Source organism: Rosa chinensis, chromosome 5 (assembly GCF_002994745.2).
Source record: "Rosa chinensis cultivar Old Blush chromosome 5, RchiOBHm-V2, whole genome shotgun sequence".
NCBI classification, from domain to species: Eukaryota; Viridiplantae; Streptophyta; class Magnoliopsida; order Rosales; family Rosaceae; genus Rosa; species Rosa chinensis.
In genome coordinates this window covers 23,092,238-23,111,185 of record NC_037092.1, presented here as the reverse complement: position 1 = coordinate 23,111,185, position 18,948 = coordinate 23,092,238, and the positions used below count along the sequence as shown (strand labels likewise).

The 18,948-nt window shown below is 37.4% G+C and overlaps 1 protein-coding gene, 1 long non-coding RNA gene and 1 pseudogene across 2 annotated transcripts; 1 reads left to right on the top strand and 2 right to left on the bottom strand.

Moving 5' to 3' along the window:
* Nucleotides 1-736: 736 nt before the first annotated feature.
* LOC112203458 lies at nt 737-8,417 on the top strand (annotated as a pseudogene).
* A 516-nt stretch (nt 8,418-8,933) lies between these two features.
* On the bottom strand, nt 8,934-11,570 carry LOC112203457 (receptor-like protein EIX2). The gene has a single exon (XM_040505772.1). It carries the CDS (start codon nt 11,568-11,570, stop codon nt 8,934-8,936), a length of 2,637 nt encoding a protein of 878 aa, XP_040361706.1.
* A 1,943-nt stretch (nt 11,571-13,513) lies between these two features.
* Nucleotides 13,514-14,207, bottom strand: LOC121053102. The gene is made up of 2 exons (XR_005810780.1): nt 14,075-14,207; nt 13,514-13,957 (listed from the first exon to the last, which is right to left on the bottom strand). It is a non-coding gene; the product is annotated as an uncharacterized LOC121053102 (long non-coding RNA).
* Nucleotides 14,208-18,948: the final 4,741 nt, after the last annotated feature.

Here is an 18,948-nt window from a genome sequence, read left to right as displayed (position 1 = left end):
ATTAAATTTCTGAGCGTAGTCGCTTCCAAGAAATTAGAGATTTTCTGAGCGTAGTCGCTTCTAAGAAAATCCGATTCCAAGAGGGGTTTTTGGATTAGATCGAAACAATGATGTATGTGGTCGATCGTTTTCTTCTCAACAAACTCTAAGTTTGGAGGACTCTACAAGCTCCAAGCTTGAAGTGAGCACGAACCCCCACAGTTCTGCTTTTGGTCTCCCCTATAAAGAAGAAAGGGGGGTAGAAGAAGGGATGTTGGAAGTCCCCGAGAAAAGAAGAAGAAATAAAAAAAAACTTCAAAAAACGGGAACTTTTAGAAAAGTTTACCTTAAAAAGATAGCCGGAAAAAGTCGTCGCCGGAAGTACTGTAGCTGTCGGAGTTACTGTAGCTGACCGGAAAAGTCGCCGGAAGTTGGCGGGAAAAAGTCGCCGGAAAGTGGTCGGAAAAGTCGCCGGAAAAGTGTTGATTGGCGTTGACCGGATGCACTGACGTGGCAGGTTGCTGACGTGGCAGAATGGCTTGGCTTGGCCTGCTGCACGTGGGCTCAACCTTTGGGCTTGGGCCTGCAGCACGTGGGCTGCACAGGATCTCCTCCCCTTTTTTTTTTTTTTTTCTTTCTTCTGCCGGTTCAGGTTTAGGAGGATTCCGGTGGCCGGTTCGGTGGAATTTTGGCCGGTTCCGGTGATGAAATTTCCGGTTCTGGGTTACTGGGGTGTAGACGCTGCAGGTGGTTGAGTATGGCTGCAGGAGGTGGTGAGGAAGGCTTTGAACAGGGCAGGGGAACCTTTAATTTTTCCGGTGGCCGGTTAGGTGGTTTGCCGGCCGGTTCTGGGGGTGGGGCCGCCGGTTCTGGACTCCTGGAGTTGGGATCTTCAAGGTGGGCGGCGGTGGTTTCTGGGATTTGAAGGCTACGAATTTAGGATTTCAGGGTTAGGGCTTCGTGCTGATAACGTGTTGTAAAGAAACTGAATTTGAGAGGAATTTGCTGTATATTCTCATTGATAATAGGGGCCTCTTTATATAGAGGATTACAATGCATAGAATCTCAATCATACAAGGAAAGTAATTCTACATTGATTAAGATTCTAGATCCTTCTAATTAAATCCTATTACCACTAGGTCAAGTAACCTAGAGTTTGGGCTAAACACAACTTAGGTTTTTCTTGAACACAAATTTGATTCTCTCTCTCTCTCCTCGGTTTCACTTTCATCTTCATCTTCAATATCTTCTCACTTCTGTATCTTTTGTGTCTCATAACATCACTAAATACTAGGGGTGGAATTGGAAGGTTCCTTCTTCCCTTAACATATCTTCACTTCTCCTCCCTCTTCCTCCTCTGCTCCGCTATCTTCTCTGTTAATCCCAACCATTTTTCTGTTATACTGATCCCTTCTCAGAGTCAACCAAAAAAGACTACCACTCCACTGCTTAGGGATTGATGTCCTGGCTAGAGAAACCGATGAAATTGGGTTCTGGGTTTCGAAGATAGGCTGAATTCTGAAATTGGGTCTGAAGAATTTCGAGCATTCGTTCTTGGGTGGGCATAGGATTTTGAACTTGGACGCTCCCATATGGGTTTATTATGAAATTCTCGTTTAAGTGTTTTGATTCTCTTTCAGTTTCCGTGTTCAAATTTCGAGATGGTTCTGCTGGAAATTGAGTTTCTGATTCTGGTTATCTGAGCTCATTTTTGATGAGCATGCAAAGTAAACTACACTGAATACCTCCGCCATCAATGGCATCCTCCTCGGCCGCATCTCCCCCAAAACGACGTCGTCGAGATCATCGACTCTGTCCCTCCCACTCCCATTTTTTTGTCTGCGTAAATAAAGGTTCAATCTTTACATGGCATTGATTTGTTGTTGATGATGATGTGAATAGGTGTTGGAGGAGAAGATGAGGGAAACAGAGGAGGGGAATTGTATCCTGAAATTTTGAAGGATGAAGCTGTGTCAAGACTTCATCAGCTTGGAAAGGTCCCATTTTTTATTTCTGTATACAAATATTTCACCCGTATTTTTGTATCAGCAATCCTTAGCAGCTCAAACTTGCATTAAAAAAAAGAAAGTAATTTGTCTCCAATCTGCAAGACTGAATCCGATTTTTGAAAAGTACCAAGTATTGGATTTCAAATTGGTGATCATTTGGTTAGAAATATAATTCTAACTATAGATTAGTCAAAGGATTAATCTCTTGAGAGCCCTTCTACTCTAACTTGAAAACAAGTTCATACTGGATTGACACATTACTGTATGCTATTGTTATGGTAATGAAACTCATAGTTATTGTTCTTGAATTTCGCTTGTTGTCTGAATCAACAGGTAAGTGATGGTGATGGTTATCTTGAGAGTATATTCATGAGCCCAGCCGCTATGAGGGCTGGAAATCTTATCCGCTAATGGATGGAGGATGCTCGTTTGCAAACGTGAGCTTCAATCCTAATTTGTTTGCATCCAAACAGTAGTGTTTGAGGAATTCTTGGCTCATGTTTGGTCTTGATTTCCAGGTGGGTTGATTACTTAAGAAATGTACATGGTCGAGTTGAGAGTAGGAATGCTAGTGCTGAGGCTCTACTACTTGGTTCTCATTTGGTACTGTTCTTTTCCCCCAAATTTCCTAACTGAATTTGTACTCTGGTACTACAAACAACAGGAGTAATTAACAGTTCCATCCCCTTATCTATTTGTTATAACAGGATACTTTTGTTGATGCCGGGATATTTGATGGGTCTTTAGGCATCATTTCTGTGTTATCTGCATTAAAGGTTTTGAGTATCAATGGAAAATTGGGAGAACTAAAGCGGACGATTGAGGTCAGTGTAAAATTGAGGTTTTGTGGAAACATATCATAGGCTCATTGAAAAATGACATTGACCACTTTACAAGAAACGTTTCACTAAATCTCTTCCAAAACTGTACGCAGAAATTACTCTTTGGTGGTGCTGCTAGAATTCTAACTACTAATATCATGTTGCTTTTGCTCAACATCTGTAGGTAATAGCATTTAGTGATGAAGAAGGAGTAAGGTTTCAGTCTACATTCATAGGAAGTGCTGCTATAGCTGGAATTTTACCAGTTTCAGCACTGCAAATAACTGATAAAAGGTTTCCTCAAATAAATCCCAATTTTTATCTATCTGTAACACTATTCTTTATCAATAAATGTATGATTATAGTCCTTGTTCAGTGGTGTGACGATTCAAGATGCTCTTAAGAAAAACTCCATAGAAGTTACAGAGGAGCGCTTGCGGCAGCTCAGATATGACCCAAAATTAGTTGGGGTTATGTTGAGGTATAATGCCCTACGCTGGTTATGTTGATAACCTGTATTAGAATTTTCTCTGTGGAAACAGCAATAAAATGGATGCATGTTATAAGTTCTTCTAGTGCTCTGACTGCAAACTGTGCTGATTGTTTCATGTTGTAGATTCACATTGAACAAGGGCCTGTACTGGAATGGGTTGGTTTTCCTCTAAGAATTGTTGAAGGCATAGCTGGACAGACAAGACTAAAGGTATCAAAAGTGTTTCAGCTTCTCATAGGTGCATGTCTAAATTATGTTTCATTTAATCATCCAAACAAGAAAAATTTCCATAGTTGAGAATTGTACTATGCAACTACACATATATGTCTGGAACTCATGAGGATTCAAAAAGGGACTAATATTTATTTTTAGGTCTGGAAAAAGTGGAACAATATCTTTATGAGAAACTACACGTCTCATGAGCTCCCCCATAATGGAAAATTTCTGTATAATTTCATGAGAGAACCAAGAAGTTGAATACAAAAGCTCCTTATATGTAATTAAAGATTGTATTTCATCATACAGATGTTGATGTATAATCAGTAAACTAAAGTGGCATTATATTAAACTTTTATTTTGGCTGAGCCATCCAATATACATAAACACATTGTAGGTTACGATGAGAGGTTCCCAGGGGCATGCTGGAACAGTTCCAATGTCCATGCGTCATGACCCTGTGGCTGGTGCTGCGGAAGCCATTGTATTATTAGAAAGCCTATGTAAGCATCCTCAAGATTTTCTGTCTTTTGATGGTCAATGCAAAAGTTACTTATCAGAATCACTTTCAACTTCACTAGTTTGTACTGTTGGTGAGATATCGACTTGGACAAGTGCAATTAATGTTATTCCAGGACAGGCAAGAAGTTTATCTCTTGACATTGCTAAATTTGATATTAAATGCTAAATCTGGTAATGAAAATGATCTTCTTGATTTCAGGTAACATTCACAGTAGATTTACGTGCGACTGATGACATGGGATGTGAAGCTGTTGTGTATGAATTATCACTACTACAATTGTGGGGAAAGGCCACACACAGCTTGCGTGACAAAAAGACCTCAAAGGACACACATGTGTGTATCTAACAGCCATTGCCACACCACAGCCACTTTTAATAGGGTCAGTGCTCTGTAGAGGGGTGGCTTTGCCCTTAATAGTCTCGATTTACTTGTCTGTGGCTTTTCTGAAAAAGCTCTGACACTTGGGACCACTAACAACAACGGTGTTAAGAATCAATATTATAATTGTTTTTTATTTTTTAATTGCTTCTGGTCTAATATCGAGTATTCCTGGGATGGATGGCTGATATCCTGATCTTATTCATTTTGGCCACGTTTGGTACAGTAGATAAGATTGGATTAGGATTTCAAAATGGATTAGACTAGATTAGATTGGATAGGAGATGCTAACTCCAAACCAATCTTCTGTTTGTGTAATAGGATTTGGAACTGGATAACTATAAGATTTAAAAAAAAAAAAAAAAACTACAGAGCCATGGACTCATCATCTTCATCTTCTACCTCTGCAACCTTCGCTCTCAACTTAGCCATGGCTGCCTTAGTCAGTGCCTCCCTCATGGTCGTTTCCACCTTCTACTCGACCAAGTCATCTACTGCCTCATCGAGATCCGTTGCAAGCTGCAGTCTCGCTTCACCATTGAAGAGGACGCCGATGAAGAAGATTACATCAAACAAGACGATCAAGAGTAGCAGCGAGGGTTTGGGTTCAGACCGCGAGACCATTATTGATCAAAAAAACGACGCCATCCAGGTCCATGGACGAGAAAATCGCTTCCCTCTTACAGAATCTCATCCTCACTGCCCAGAGAAGAGGCTGTTTCATCTAGGAGGCCGAGTTTGATCCGCTCTCTTATTATCGAGCTCCTAGTTTTTCTTCTTCAGCGGACAGGATCAATTTGTTTTCTCGGTGAGGTTGAAGACGAAGGCTTTCTGCTTGGTCGAAGACAAAGGCGTTCTGCTTTTTTGATCATATCCAAGTGGATAAGATTTATCTTACCTTCTCAGCAAGATTTGATATGAAGATCTGACATGATTAAAATTTTCTGGTTACTTAATATCCGGACGTCCAAACACAACTCCTCATTAGATAGGAGATAATTAATCTTGTCCAAGTATCATCTCCAGGCAAACAAACGCGGCCTTTATTTCATCTTTCTGGGGATGAATGGGTTCAATGATGATCGGCTTGGATTCAGTCATTGGCTCACTGCCATGGTTTCAGCCTCTACTCAGTGATGAAATTTGAGATCTTGGATTAGAGATGATAGGCGTAGACCCATATTTTATTGAAACACTGAAATCATATTATGATGAGGTCGATCTGGTTAGCCAAACCGCTGTCGCTGCCATTCGCACCACCAGTAATCGCACCAAAACCGAGAACCATTGCCCTCCGTGGCTTTAAAGAAACGAGCTCATCCTCAGCATCACCATCACCATCACCCAACAACATATGAGGAAAGCCTCGCCTTATATCCAATCCCACAAGTCTCCGACGAAGGCCACCTCCACCGACCAGCAGATCAGCCAGAATTTCTTAGCCCCATCAACTTCTCACCAACGAGACAGGCAAGGCCGCAGCTCTTACCCACAGAGGAAGTATACCACTACCAGCTCGAGCCAAATCCAAACTCGGATCAAACTTACCTGTATTGAGACTGAACACGGCAAGCATCAGAAAGAAGAAAAGCAGAAAACGACAACGCACCAAAGCAATTGTTTAGATCTAAAAGAAATTATAAATGAAATGAACTTTAATCGTAGCAAATTGCTAGCAATTGAAAACAAGGTTAGAGAACTCATAAGCCAACAAGCAAGGCCTTCAATCGTAGCACTGATCATATGAGGAGTTCCACGAGCTAGGCCTCCAGCAACCTGTGACCTTCAAAATCAAACAGGTTGTATTAACATCAAAGCAAACTGAATTAACATCAAAGCAAACTGAATACATATATAAAGCAAAGAATCTTATATGTACAAGAGACTTCCCAAATTTGATATCATACAGCTAAGAACAATAGTTTTACTGCTGAGTTGTCCCAGATCTAGGAGGCGGAGAATACAATACATGGCGGCTACCTCCGTGTTGAATCCACCCACTTCCTCACTAACAACCAAAACAAAGTAATTAAAAAGCAAGGGTAAAGAAGAAACCCATTTAATTTCCAGCACTTAACTCTATAACTAAAAGGAAGGGATGAGAGAAAAGAGAAGATCGAGAGATGGACTGATGGTTTCAGTGAGTTCAAAGAAAAGGGAAGAAGTTGAGAGAATAGATAAGAGAGATGAGAAACGAATATTAGGGGGGTATATTCATTTAAGAGTCTACAAGATTTTTTTGTATTTTAAAAGTCTATGGGTATTCAATTGAGATTTTAAACAATATTTTAAAATCTTGATCTATTCAATTAAGATTTAAAATTATCCATTCAAATCTGTAGATATTCAAAAGTATACGGATTTTTAAAGATTTCATTAAATGCTGGATTTTGGAGGATTTTATAGTACTTTTTATACATATCAAAATTCAAAAACAATCCAACCACTTCCCAAGAGATTTTGATGGATTCTTTCTCACTTAAAAAATGAAGAACCTCTTCACAAAAAAAAAAAAAAAAAAAAAAACAGCTCTCAATAGGTGACGCTCTTCCATTTGTTTTTAGACCTATCTGTCCACTATCCTCCTCTGACTCTGCTCTCATCTAATAATTTTTTTTATTTTTATCACTATAGATCTAGAAGCCTTAATCCTTCTAGCTAATTAAGCTTACTTACAATGGTATTGTTAAGATGATACATACACACATGTTTCTTTTTTTTTTTTAATCAAACCCAAAGCTAGTGCCGATATATATAGATATATTCATCTAAAACCAGAATAGGCTGTTACATATACACAATGTTACTTTTGTAAATTAGATATGAAATAAATTAATTATGTCATTAATTTACTACTTTATGTTTTGTATAACATTTTGGTTGATTAGTTTTCTCTTATTATTCATATATCATTATACAATATACACAACATAAAGAATGGTAGATTGCCATAATATTTTGTTATTGATATAGCATTATAGTTGGATCCATACAACCATTTGCTTTTAAAGAAGAAGAAGAAAAAAAAAATTAACCTACCAAAAACATCATAAAGACTTGTAAAATCTAAACAAATACCAGTAAATCAATCCATTAGAATCAATCAGAGTCCATATAGAATTTAAACAATCTGTGGATTAAGTAAATCCATACATTATATAAACTCAAACAAAATCTTTTAAAATCTGAATTGAATACACCCTCCTTAGGTTCTGTTTCCCATTAACTTTAATATAAAATAAAGTAATAAACACCCACTCATGAATAAAAAATGAAAATATATAAAGCTAGGACCATGTCGTGGACGGGTTTGCAGGAAAGAAAATTTTAACAATTATAAAAAAAAACATACCCACACTTTGTGTTTGTACGTGGGAGATATGGACACCAACTACTCCAATTTCCACATTTCCTTCAGCTCGTGGCAATACAAATGTGGCTGTTGCCCACATTTGTTGTGGTGTATCTAACCGATTGTATCAAATATGTGATAGGCGTTCAGTTTTGTGCACAATTGATCGTAAGGTATGGAACCTTCATATCCTAGTCAATCATTTGTAGGTAGCTTAACAAGACAGTAACCTTACATGCTTTGAACCTTTTCAGCATGATGCAAAATTGCAAATGCAGTCATTTGTGATTCTGAGCTGACTTCGAAGCTGAAGTCTGCAGCCTATCTTGGGCTCAAGAGAATGACAGGTTCTGTTCAGGATGAAGTACCTATATTAATTAGTGGAGCAGGACATGATGCAATGGCTCTGTCTCATTTAACCAAGGTTTGTTATCATTAATTTGCAAGATGAATCATTAACCATATGTTACTGTTTGTGTTATTTCCTCTGGTGTATAATTCTGTTCTCCAAAAATATGAACAGGTGGGTATGCTTTTTGTCCGCTGTCGACGAGGCTTAAGTCACTCCCCTGAAGAACATGTATTGGCTAATGATGTTAGGGCATCTGGTCTGACAATCCTGCCATTCATAGAGACTCAGCTCTAGATTGAGACTTTTTTTCCAACATTACTCTATATGTAATATAGGAGAAATCTCAATATTGTCGTATGTGACGATTGTACATTATCATGATGGCTCTTATATGTGACAATTCTTTTGTCAAGTACAAACCTAAAATCAAGGGATCATATTTACTCTGCAATGTGAAGCCCCTGCATTACTGATTTGCAGTCACCATTTTGGCTAGCCATACAAGTCATTTTTTTTTCCTTGAAAAAATAAAATACACTATGTTTCTCATTTTACTAGTACTGTGACATTTTTCATTCTTTATTTGTTAATAATGATAGAGTATTAAACTTACATATGCCAATTAGCCATTTAGCCCCTATGAAACTCCCACTAAATCAATGCTGGCGTTACCAAAATAACAACAGTAACATCTAATCAAACAACAAAGTTCATAAGGAAATGTACATCGTACATTACTGCATAGATAGTATAGATAAAAATCAGCAAGCATATTATATAACTGCTAGTTTCTTTTTGTTTTGTTTTCGATCACTGCCTTGCTTTCAAACTAGCTACTTTCAATGCAATTGCTAGTGCTACTTTTTCTTTGATGTAGTCAAAAAATTGAAAATAAGCATACCTCCATGACTTCTTCAATATCAATGTGCCACAAACACTCCAAAAGCCTATGATAAAGCCAAGCACCGTGCTGGTATATAAACCAAGCTTTTCATCATCAAATTCAGCTTCATGAGGCTCATGCATGTTGTCTCCATCTTCTGGGCATTTTGAGAGAGGAAATCCACAGAGTGAAGGATTGCCCTCATAAATAGATGAATCATCGAGCGTCTGAAGTTGGTTGCCCGAAGGAATTCTTCCGGTCAATTTGTTGGAAGACAAGTTCAAGTGAGACAAGAAGGTCAGAGAAGCGAGACTTTGTGGGATCTGTCCTGAAAGCTGGTTCTGGGAGAGGTCAAGTGTTTCGAGCAAGTGCAAATTTCCGATTTTTGAGGGGATATTTCCACTTAATTGATTCATGGACAGGTTTAATGTACCTAATCCAACGAGGCTGCAGATTTCTTCTGGAATTTCACCTTCTAAATCATTACTTGAAAAATCAATAATGAATAGAAGCCTCGCATTGTGATTGAAGTATTTACTTGTTCTTCCGTTTACAGTCGCAGTTGTTACTATATGACTACCAGAGAACATCCAGATTCCATAGCCATCATAGCCGACTCGAGAAGTCCAGAACGTCCAGGCTCCATAATCGACTTGAGAAGTCAAGAACGTCCAGTCTCCATAACCATAGCCGACCAAATTATTCAAACACTTGGGAATAGTCCCTGAAAATCTGTTGTGACTAAGGTCTAGGATCTGAATGAAAGGAAGACTGCAAAAATGATGAGGAATATTACCAGACATATTGTTGTTTGAGACATCCACAACGCCTATCCGGCTCCACAAACTCCATTCTTTAGGGAATTCTCCCGATAACTGATTATTACTCAGAACAAGGACATATAGAGATTGAATGCCACAAATAGATGATGGAATAGTGCCATCAAATTGATTATGGCTCAAAATTATCCAAATTAGATTTGGAAAAGAGTTGAATCGGAATGGAAGCTTTCCGCTTATTTGATTGTCAGATAAATCCAACCATTGGATTTGGGAAGATATCTTAAAGACCCATTCCTTTGGTATTGGACTCGAGATTCCAGCATTCGTAAGTGAGACCCGCACGAGCTCAGTTTGAGATTGAAGCCATAAAGGGAAGACAACACCTACTCGGCAATTGTACATGTAAATTTCACGGAGCTTGAAAGCAGGAATCCATTCATAATCAGTCAAATTGAAAATGATGGGCACAAGTCCATCAGTGCTTACTTGAAAAGACTTTAATCTTGTGAGATTTATGAAATGGGCTTCCGTTAAACTGCCATCCCATGAATTATCAGACAGATCAAGGATAACCAGCTGAGTGAGTTTTCCCAAACTTTGAGGAATGGAACCGTTGAAAAAATTACTACGAAGGGTGAGAAACTGCAGGCTTTTCAGGATTCCCAACGAACTAGGCAATTTGCCTACCAGCCCACAATAAGACAAATCTAGTGACTCCATTCTATTAAATGAACAATTTGAAAAACCACTCAAAAACTCTTGAATCCCCCCATCAAATTTGTTGACTGCAAGACTTAATGACTTTAGCTTGCACAAACTTCCAATGAATTTGGGAACTTGACCTTTGAGTCCCGTGAAAGATAAATCAAGGTGTTCTAGAGATTTGAGGGTTGCAAACTCATCAACAAAGGGGTTACTGAAAGAATTATCACTTAGATCAAGTTTTGTAAGGCTAGAAAGATTAAAAATCCATTTAGGAAATGAAGAATTGATAACATTATTCAATGACATATCAAGGACGGCAAGTGATGTCAAGTTAATGGATTGCAGGGAGTGTGGAATGCTTTGAATTTGATAAGATGACAAATGCAACTCTAAGAGGGAAGGAAGCTTGTTAACAGCATGTAGCCAACTTACTCCTGTGCTGTTAAGGTTCAACTCTCTAAGACTGAGGTATTTGAGGGAAGAGAGATGAGAAATCCAATTCAAGTTTTTGGAAGAAACATTACTGAGAGAATAAGAATCGAGGTCCAAATAGTTCAAGTTTGTGAGGTTACCAAGAGAAGAGGGAATCTCTCCAGAAAAGTTGGAATATGAGAGATTGAGATAGCTTAAACTCGTAAGCTGGCCAATGAATTTTGGAATGTGAACCCATTTGAAGTCATTGTTGCTTAAATCTAAGTAACTCAGATGTTTCAAGCCAAGCAAAGAAGGATTAATTGACTTACCTTGCAAAAAAGATTCTCCAAACTCCGTGGAGTTCCACTGACCATCATCAGGGGTGTATGGATATGTATTACGGAGGTCAACTATTGCAACATGACCAGTTCGGTTGTTGCATGAAATCCCTCTCCATCGACAGCATTGATGACCCACCCAAGAAGAAAGCTTACCAGATGAATCAGTGAGATCTTGTTTAAAGCTGAGAAGAGCTCGTCTCTCTTCCTCCATGCATGATTCCACAATACCACTAGTGTTTAGGCTTGAAGAAGCCAAAAATAACAAGAGCAGCAAGTGGAGAATGAGGCGAGAAATAGGGTTGAAGTTAACACAGATATCCATAATTAATTTGAGGCTCTGTTTGTTAGTGAAAATGAATAGGATGCAGAGCACGAGTATATTTATAGCCTAATTGTGGTGAGGTGTCTAGATATTTTTAAGAGTTAATTTGATTTAAGTCCAAAATTCACACCCCATATTGGATGTAGTCCGGATGAATTTTTTTATTAATCATGGTCCTATGACCCAGCTGCCACGTTGGATTTGTTTCCGTTTTTATCTTACTGACTCAACACCTAAATTTTTCATTCCTAACATACCCTTATTTAATATATTCTACACAATAAATAGTAAAAATCAATATATTTATTGTAATCCTAAATTATTGCAATTTTGTTAATGTAAACTTAACAATTTTAATATATTGACTTTAATTAACATTATGAGATCCTTGATTGAATTCAAAAGAGGAATCATTATGTATTAAGACATTATTTTTCCTTGCTATTGCCTATTATATGTTGTCTCCTTCTCCTTGTTCTTCTTCTTCTTCTTCTTCTTCTTTTCTACCAAATCATCTATTTTCCTCTCCTTCTTCCATGCATATCTTCTTTCTAACAAATACTTCTCATCCTTCTTCTGCTTCTTCTTCTTCTTTTCTACCAAATCATCTCTTTTCCTCTCCTTCTTCCATGCATATCTTCTTTTCGTTTAAAATGCTTCTCATTTTTTCGTTTATTTGTTTCTCTCTCATATTTGTATTTTTTGTGTGGTTTCTCCCTTCTTAATTCGTTTTTAGGTCTTACTAACGTGATTTCTTCAATTCGCTGCTACCTTTGTTATAAACTTGGTAAGAAGTTTTCGTTTTTGTTTGATATAGAATCGATTATGGTGTTATAAGTAACATTTGTCATAGAATTTGATCATACATTTTTATTTCACATTTGCATGCCTTATTTATAGGTAAGATTTTCACAAGTTTAAAAAATTTCCAAGTTTCTCTATATCTCTATATCTAAGGTTCTCTCATTATCTCTCACTTTCTCTTTCATACCTTTATCTTTTAATCAGGTATAGGTTTTATATGTACATATTTATACCTTTTGATTAGATTGGTATTATATTCTATGTTTCTTTTCTTACTTCGTATGTCTAGGTAGGTCAAATCTCTACTATATAACTTTAAATACCTACTATATAGATACAGTTGAAGTAATAATGTTTGAATTTTTGTTCTAATGTTTTTCATCCCATAATATAGGTATATAAGTATTCGATACCTACATCTTAGGTATATTGATTTCATAGGAATGCATTTAATCTTATATGTTTGAAAATTATTCATTGATGAATTTTAGATTTTGGAATTTGAATTTGAATTTGAAATTTAAAATTGAGCTAAAATTGTGATTTAATCAGTGAATTTGAAATTATTTACCTTATTTGGTTCTAAGGGTAAATAGACAATTAAAAAAAACAATTAGACCGCAATTAATAAGAAAAGATGCTCGGACCACATCCAACTTTTATATAACAAAAACGACTTGGATCAAAAAACCTTTATTTTTAAATCATCATTCTCAACCCATTTTACAAGTTGGCTTACGAGTCCTCACTGACTAATTAGCTGAGAAAGATTGGTACGACTTGTGTTCTAGATTGGTAATCCAAGAAGTAAAGACTTTGAAGAGTCTCCAACCACAAGTGTCACTATGGGTCCTTTCTGGGACTTTTCTCTAGCAGAGGGACGTCTAATTAGTGGACATTTTCCAGCAATTAATGCTCCTGAAAGGACTGCTTCTAGCCTTCTAACTTGTCACAATTTTACAAGTTGAGCTCTCCCTCAACAAAGACTTTCTCTACTGTAGTCTACAGCGTTCGCTGTAAGACTTGCTTTCTTTGTTGTAGTCTTCTGCGTTTGCTGTGAGTTTTCGACCTAGATAGGACAGGTCGTGTGGAAAGATTCATATTTGTGTTACTTCTGGTACTTTGGTGAGACATAGATCCCCAGAATATATCAACTCTTTAGATACCGGAACCCTTAGAAATTACATGGGAGAACAAAAACCAAAAATGTAAAACCTTGAGGTAACACAACTTGCTGGATTTACCACACAATGCTAGACAATTAGAGCATACTGGTGTTGCGTATTAGCATTGGTACAAAATGATAATTATAATTTGGAACCTTGGAAGGGAGCTACCTCAGAGATTACATATATCAAGTGTAAGCCACAACCGTAATTTCTCAAAAACACACACTGAAATCTCTCTAAGATGCAAGACACATCAGTCTCTCAAATATGACGCCTCTTAACCTTTCCGCCCTTGCCCTTGCCATGACGCCTTCTCTTGCCCACCTTGAACACCCGGCCGTTGGGATTTCTTACCCACCCCACCAAAAGGCTTCAATGAACTCTTTGTCTGACTGCCATCAGCCATCTCCACATCTGCAAGATGGAGAAGACAACATCCAGATCATTAAACCTCAACACAGCTGGGAGTAAAGATAATCGATGTGGATGAATGATAAACTGATATATGCTCATGAAAAACTCAAATTTTACCCATCTCATTCGTCTGTGAAATATGATCAGTCAAGATGCCTGTAATCTAATAACTAAGAAGTGATAAACCATAATGATAAAGAACACTGAAGTACCAACTTTTCTAATTCTGTGATTAAAAAAAAAAGTAAAGTACATTATCAACTTGGTTTACATGAAAATATCTTACTAGTTGATTATATGCATATAAATACATATAATTATATCTAAAACACTAGAAATAAGTTAATCCTCAAGTTAATTATAATGTAATTAATTCATTTTTATTTATTTTATAGTAAATAAGTGGAGTTGCGGAAACCGGACAAAATGGTGTGGAATTGTGCAAATTTAGAGTTTTTGATAAAATGACAAAAGGTCAACACTAAGTTAACTGCAGTGGATGCCGTAAAAGAAGTGAAATTTCATCGTCTCCAAAAATATATGCAGAAGTGCATTGAGAAAAGAAGAAGAAGAAGGGAAAGAAAAAAAAAAAAGGAAATAAATCATGATGCACGGATGTTTAATTAATCAAGGATTGATTAATTAAACATGTTATGGCCATATATGCTGCACGTTTTCCCCATTTCAACTAACCAAAAATCTCATCAGCTATTCCTTTCACACGTGGCCCTTTTCTTATCCCATTCCCTTACCTCTTCTTGATCCACCGAGACCACATATATATATATATATAGAGAAAAATTCAGTTACCGTTCCTAAATTATTGTGTCAAGGCCAATTTGATACTCAAACTCTCAAACGTACCAATGTGATACCCAAAGTCTTATATTGATATCAACGAGATGTCTCTGTCCAATTTCCGTGACGGCTCTGTCAAATTGATGACATTGCAAGCATGTGATATTTTTATCAGAGGCAAAATTGTCATTCTTTACTAATTAATTTTAAAAAAAAGAAAAAAAAAAGATGTAGCATGAATAGTTCTCTCTCTCTCTCTCTCTCTCTCTCTCACTGGATCTTCTTCTTCTTCACAATCCTACCTCCAACTCCTCTCTTTTAATTCCGATAGCGGATTGATACCGGCGCCATAGGCCAAGTTTGTATAATCCTCAATTACCCCATTTGAAACCGCATCCGATTGATCATTGAGTCCGGTTGATCATCTATTAACTTCAATAAATGGTATGCAGATAGGATTTGGGTTTTGGCTCTTCTTTCTGGGTTAATATTTCCTTTCATCAATTCAATTTTAAATCCTCTATCTCCGATTACCGGATCTGGGTTTCAATTTGGATCATCTTTAACTAACTCATCGTACTATTTATTCATACCAATCCCACATCCAAGAAACAATTCCTCATGTCATTAGAATCCGGTAGCATTCTCCTCCGTCGAGCCCAGGCTCATGTCGTTCTCCTCCCAAGCGCCGGCATGGGCCATCTGGCACCGTTTCTACGACTTGCCGCATTGCTATCCCAAAACCACCGCTGCCAGCTGACCCTCATCACCACTCACCCAACCATCTCACTCGCCGAGTCTTCTTTCATATCTGGCTTCCTCTCACGTCACTCAAGTCCATTTCCACCTCCCCGAGTCTTCTCTTATATTTTCTTCACCTCCTCAACCAGAATGCCCTCCCTCTTTGCTTACTACCATGCCGTGGCAACCACAATGAATCTGGGATTTAGTGATGATGTTATTGAAATTCCTAGCATTAATCCTGCAGTGCCCATATCTTCAGTCCCTCCGTTAAGATTTAATGGGATTTTGATCAAAATTGAGTTGAGAAATTTGGATCAGATGATTCAGATTGAAGGAATCCCATTAAAATTTGGTAGACGAGGAGATGATTGAAGAAGGATCAGATTGGAAGAGAAGATGGACAAGGAAGAGAGAGAAAATGGTTGAGAAATTCGTTAAAAAAAAAAAAGGAAAAAAAAAAGAAGAAGGTTATTTTGGTCTTTCGCCTATTTTTTTTATCTCCACGTGCTTGCCACGTCATCAATTTGACGGAACCGTCATGAAAATTGGATGGACGCACCTCATTGATATCAATATAAGACTTTGGGTTTCACATTGGTACGTTTGAGAGTTTGGTTATCAAATTGGCCTTGACACAATAGTTTGGGGACGGTGACTGAATTTTTCTCATATATATATTACCCTCATCATCTCTTGAAGGGACGGAGCTACAACGCCGCCTCACCACCAAAACAAAGGCAGCCTCTGGGCTTCTCTCATCCCACTTTTGTCTTCCCTTCTTCTCATCTTTTCTTCTCCTCACCACAATATCTTCTCTATTTTTTTTCCTTCTTGCCAAGAACCACCCCACCTCACTAAAATTCTTCTCATCTTTTCTTCTCCTCACCAAGATCCACACTACCTCACTAAAATTCCTTCTTCTCATCTTTTCTTCTCCTCACCAAGATCCACTACCTCACTAAAATTCCTTCTTCTCATCTTTTCTTCTCCTCACCAAGATCCACACCTTCTCACCAAAATTCCATCTTCTCATCAATTTCACAAGATTCAAAGGGGAAGCCCAAGCATTAAGAGCTTCATCACTATCAAATTTAGGTAATAGTGGGGAGCCGTAAATCAAGGCTAGCCATAATTGCTCTATAGCAATTTTTGACTTGTTCTTGTTACTCCCTACTTCTCTTCATTTTTCCCTCTTTGAATTTTGTTATTTTGATGTCTATGATTATGGGTAGTGAGTAATTTTGTTCTTGGGGGTTATGATTGTGTGCCCTAATCCAAATTTGATGTAATGGATGCTTATGAAATTTGTTAATTATTGGATGCTTGTGTTTTGTAATAATTGATTAGAATGCATGCTTAGGAATTGTCAACTCTTGGGTATGTGTTTTAATAAGTCTAGATTAAAATTTAGGGGATGGCATCCTTAGATTTTAGAGCTAGAACCTCGATTTAATATTCGTGGGAAGTACAAGCATGGTTCACTACATGATTAGCTTGATCGCAATTATGGTGAGCTTGGTTGCCTAATTCCTTGAACCCTAGGTCTCTTGATGTGAATTAGTGACCTTTGAACCGGCTCTAATTCATGTCAAGTGAGTTCCTACGGCCCTTGAATTGGAGTAGGAATATCATGAAAGGGAATTTCGACCCTTGAGCCTTGAAAATCCTTGGGTACGGCTTCTACCACCTTTAGTAAATTGCATATCAATCAAATTAGCATTTAGAGCATTGAATTAGGGTTAGGATCCATCCCTAACTACCAATCCCATATCTATATCATTTCTTAATTTTCTTTGCTTTATTTAGTTTAGTTGTTAATAAAAGTCTCCATTTAAATTCTTGCACTTTAGTTATTAGAAATGCAAATTACATTTTCGGTGACATTTCCTACTTCATTGTAAATAGTCATCACTAGGCTCATAGCTTTGATTAGGCTTTGGTGCAAACCAAAGCCCCACCAAAGCCGAGCATTGCTAAGGCTTGGTGCCTTAAAGGCTTAAAGTAGCATTTTTATTTGCTTTCTTTTTCTTTTGTTTGCTAAGTGTCTTTATTTCAGATTTCCCAAGAATTGTGGGTTAGCCACTAATCCCAGTAGTATGATAACTTTGGGCATAATATTTCACTATCTTGACAACGATACGTGCACTTGCGTAAATGAGTATCAAGTCACTAGTCTTACCAGTGGGAGTGATCTATTTAAATGACACCAACAAAATTAACACAAGCTTGTATCCAAGTATCTACAAAAAAAAAAAAAAAAAATTGTCTAGTTCTATTTGTTTGTTCAATTCTCTCAATCCGTTAAAGCAAGTTTTCAAATGCATACATATATTTTCAACAACAAAAGTATAGAAGTCCATATATCAAAGCCGCACAATAGAATCAGCACAAATTCTCAAAAACTGCAAATTCAGTAAACCATGCACCAATTTCCTGCTCACTAAAGTTACTAGCTTGAATCATTCTGAAAACATTGCAGAAAAATACTCAATTTCTTTATTTCGAGCCAAGTGGGTTCACACCAAGTTTAAGCAAAACACAATAAAAATGGCATAACTAGAAATCGATTAAGCCAAAATTAGGATATGGGTTGTTGAAGAGAAGCATACCCATTTCGTTTTCAGAAGGCGTTGAGGTGTTGACGGAGGCAATCTCCATTGAAGAGGAGTATTGATAATTGGACTATCTTCCTCTAATTGCTTCTTCTTGGGCTGGTGTCTATTAAGCAACATATACTGGTGATCCTTCTTTTGCATAGCTTCCGCTACTCGTATAAATTGTCTTTGTCATTCCTAGACAAAAAGGGGGAGAATATTGGTGAATTCGATCAACTTGTGCTTTGAATGTTTGACTTGCTTGAAATTGTCTTGACATTCCTATGCCTTATCTTTAACTTGATTTTTATAGTGTGTGTGATAAGTGTTACAGGAAAGGTATATGGCTGATGAAATGTGATGACTCTCATGTACTTGTTGAGGGGGAGCTTGAGTAGATTAGGTGTGTTTTGTATAGGAATGCTAAAGGGGGATATTATAAGTACAAAAGTTTGTACCTCTTGAGTGTTGGCATTCCCATACAAAAACAAAATGGAGAGCATTCCATCACAGTTGGTCATTGGAAGTTGGAAAAAGGAACTTCAATACTAATCTCAGAGAAACCCTAAAGGTAATTGCACCTCTTGAGTCCATCCTAGGTTTTAGGAAGTTCGCTTTAGGGAAGTATCTTTCTGTTTCTTAATCTTTATCGTGCAAAGACATTTCCCACATGTTTAAGTCGCACCATGGAAGTCCAAATTGATTTAGGATCTGTCAAATTGATTTAAGATCTGTCAAATTGATTTATAATTTTTTTTATTTTAAATGAAAATCTTTTATTTAAAGACTATTCCTATTAGGAATCCAATTAGGGTAAAGTTTTGATTGTTGAGGATTTGTTTTCTCCTCCATATA

Excerpts from the sequence above, each read along its gene's own strand:
- LOC112203457 (XM_040505772.1), bottom strand. The coding sequence starts at position 11,570 with ATGGATATCTGTGTTAACTTCAACCCTATTTCTCGCCTCATTCTCCAC.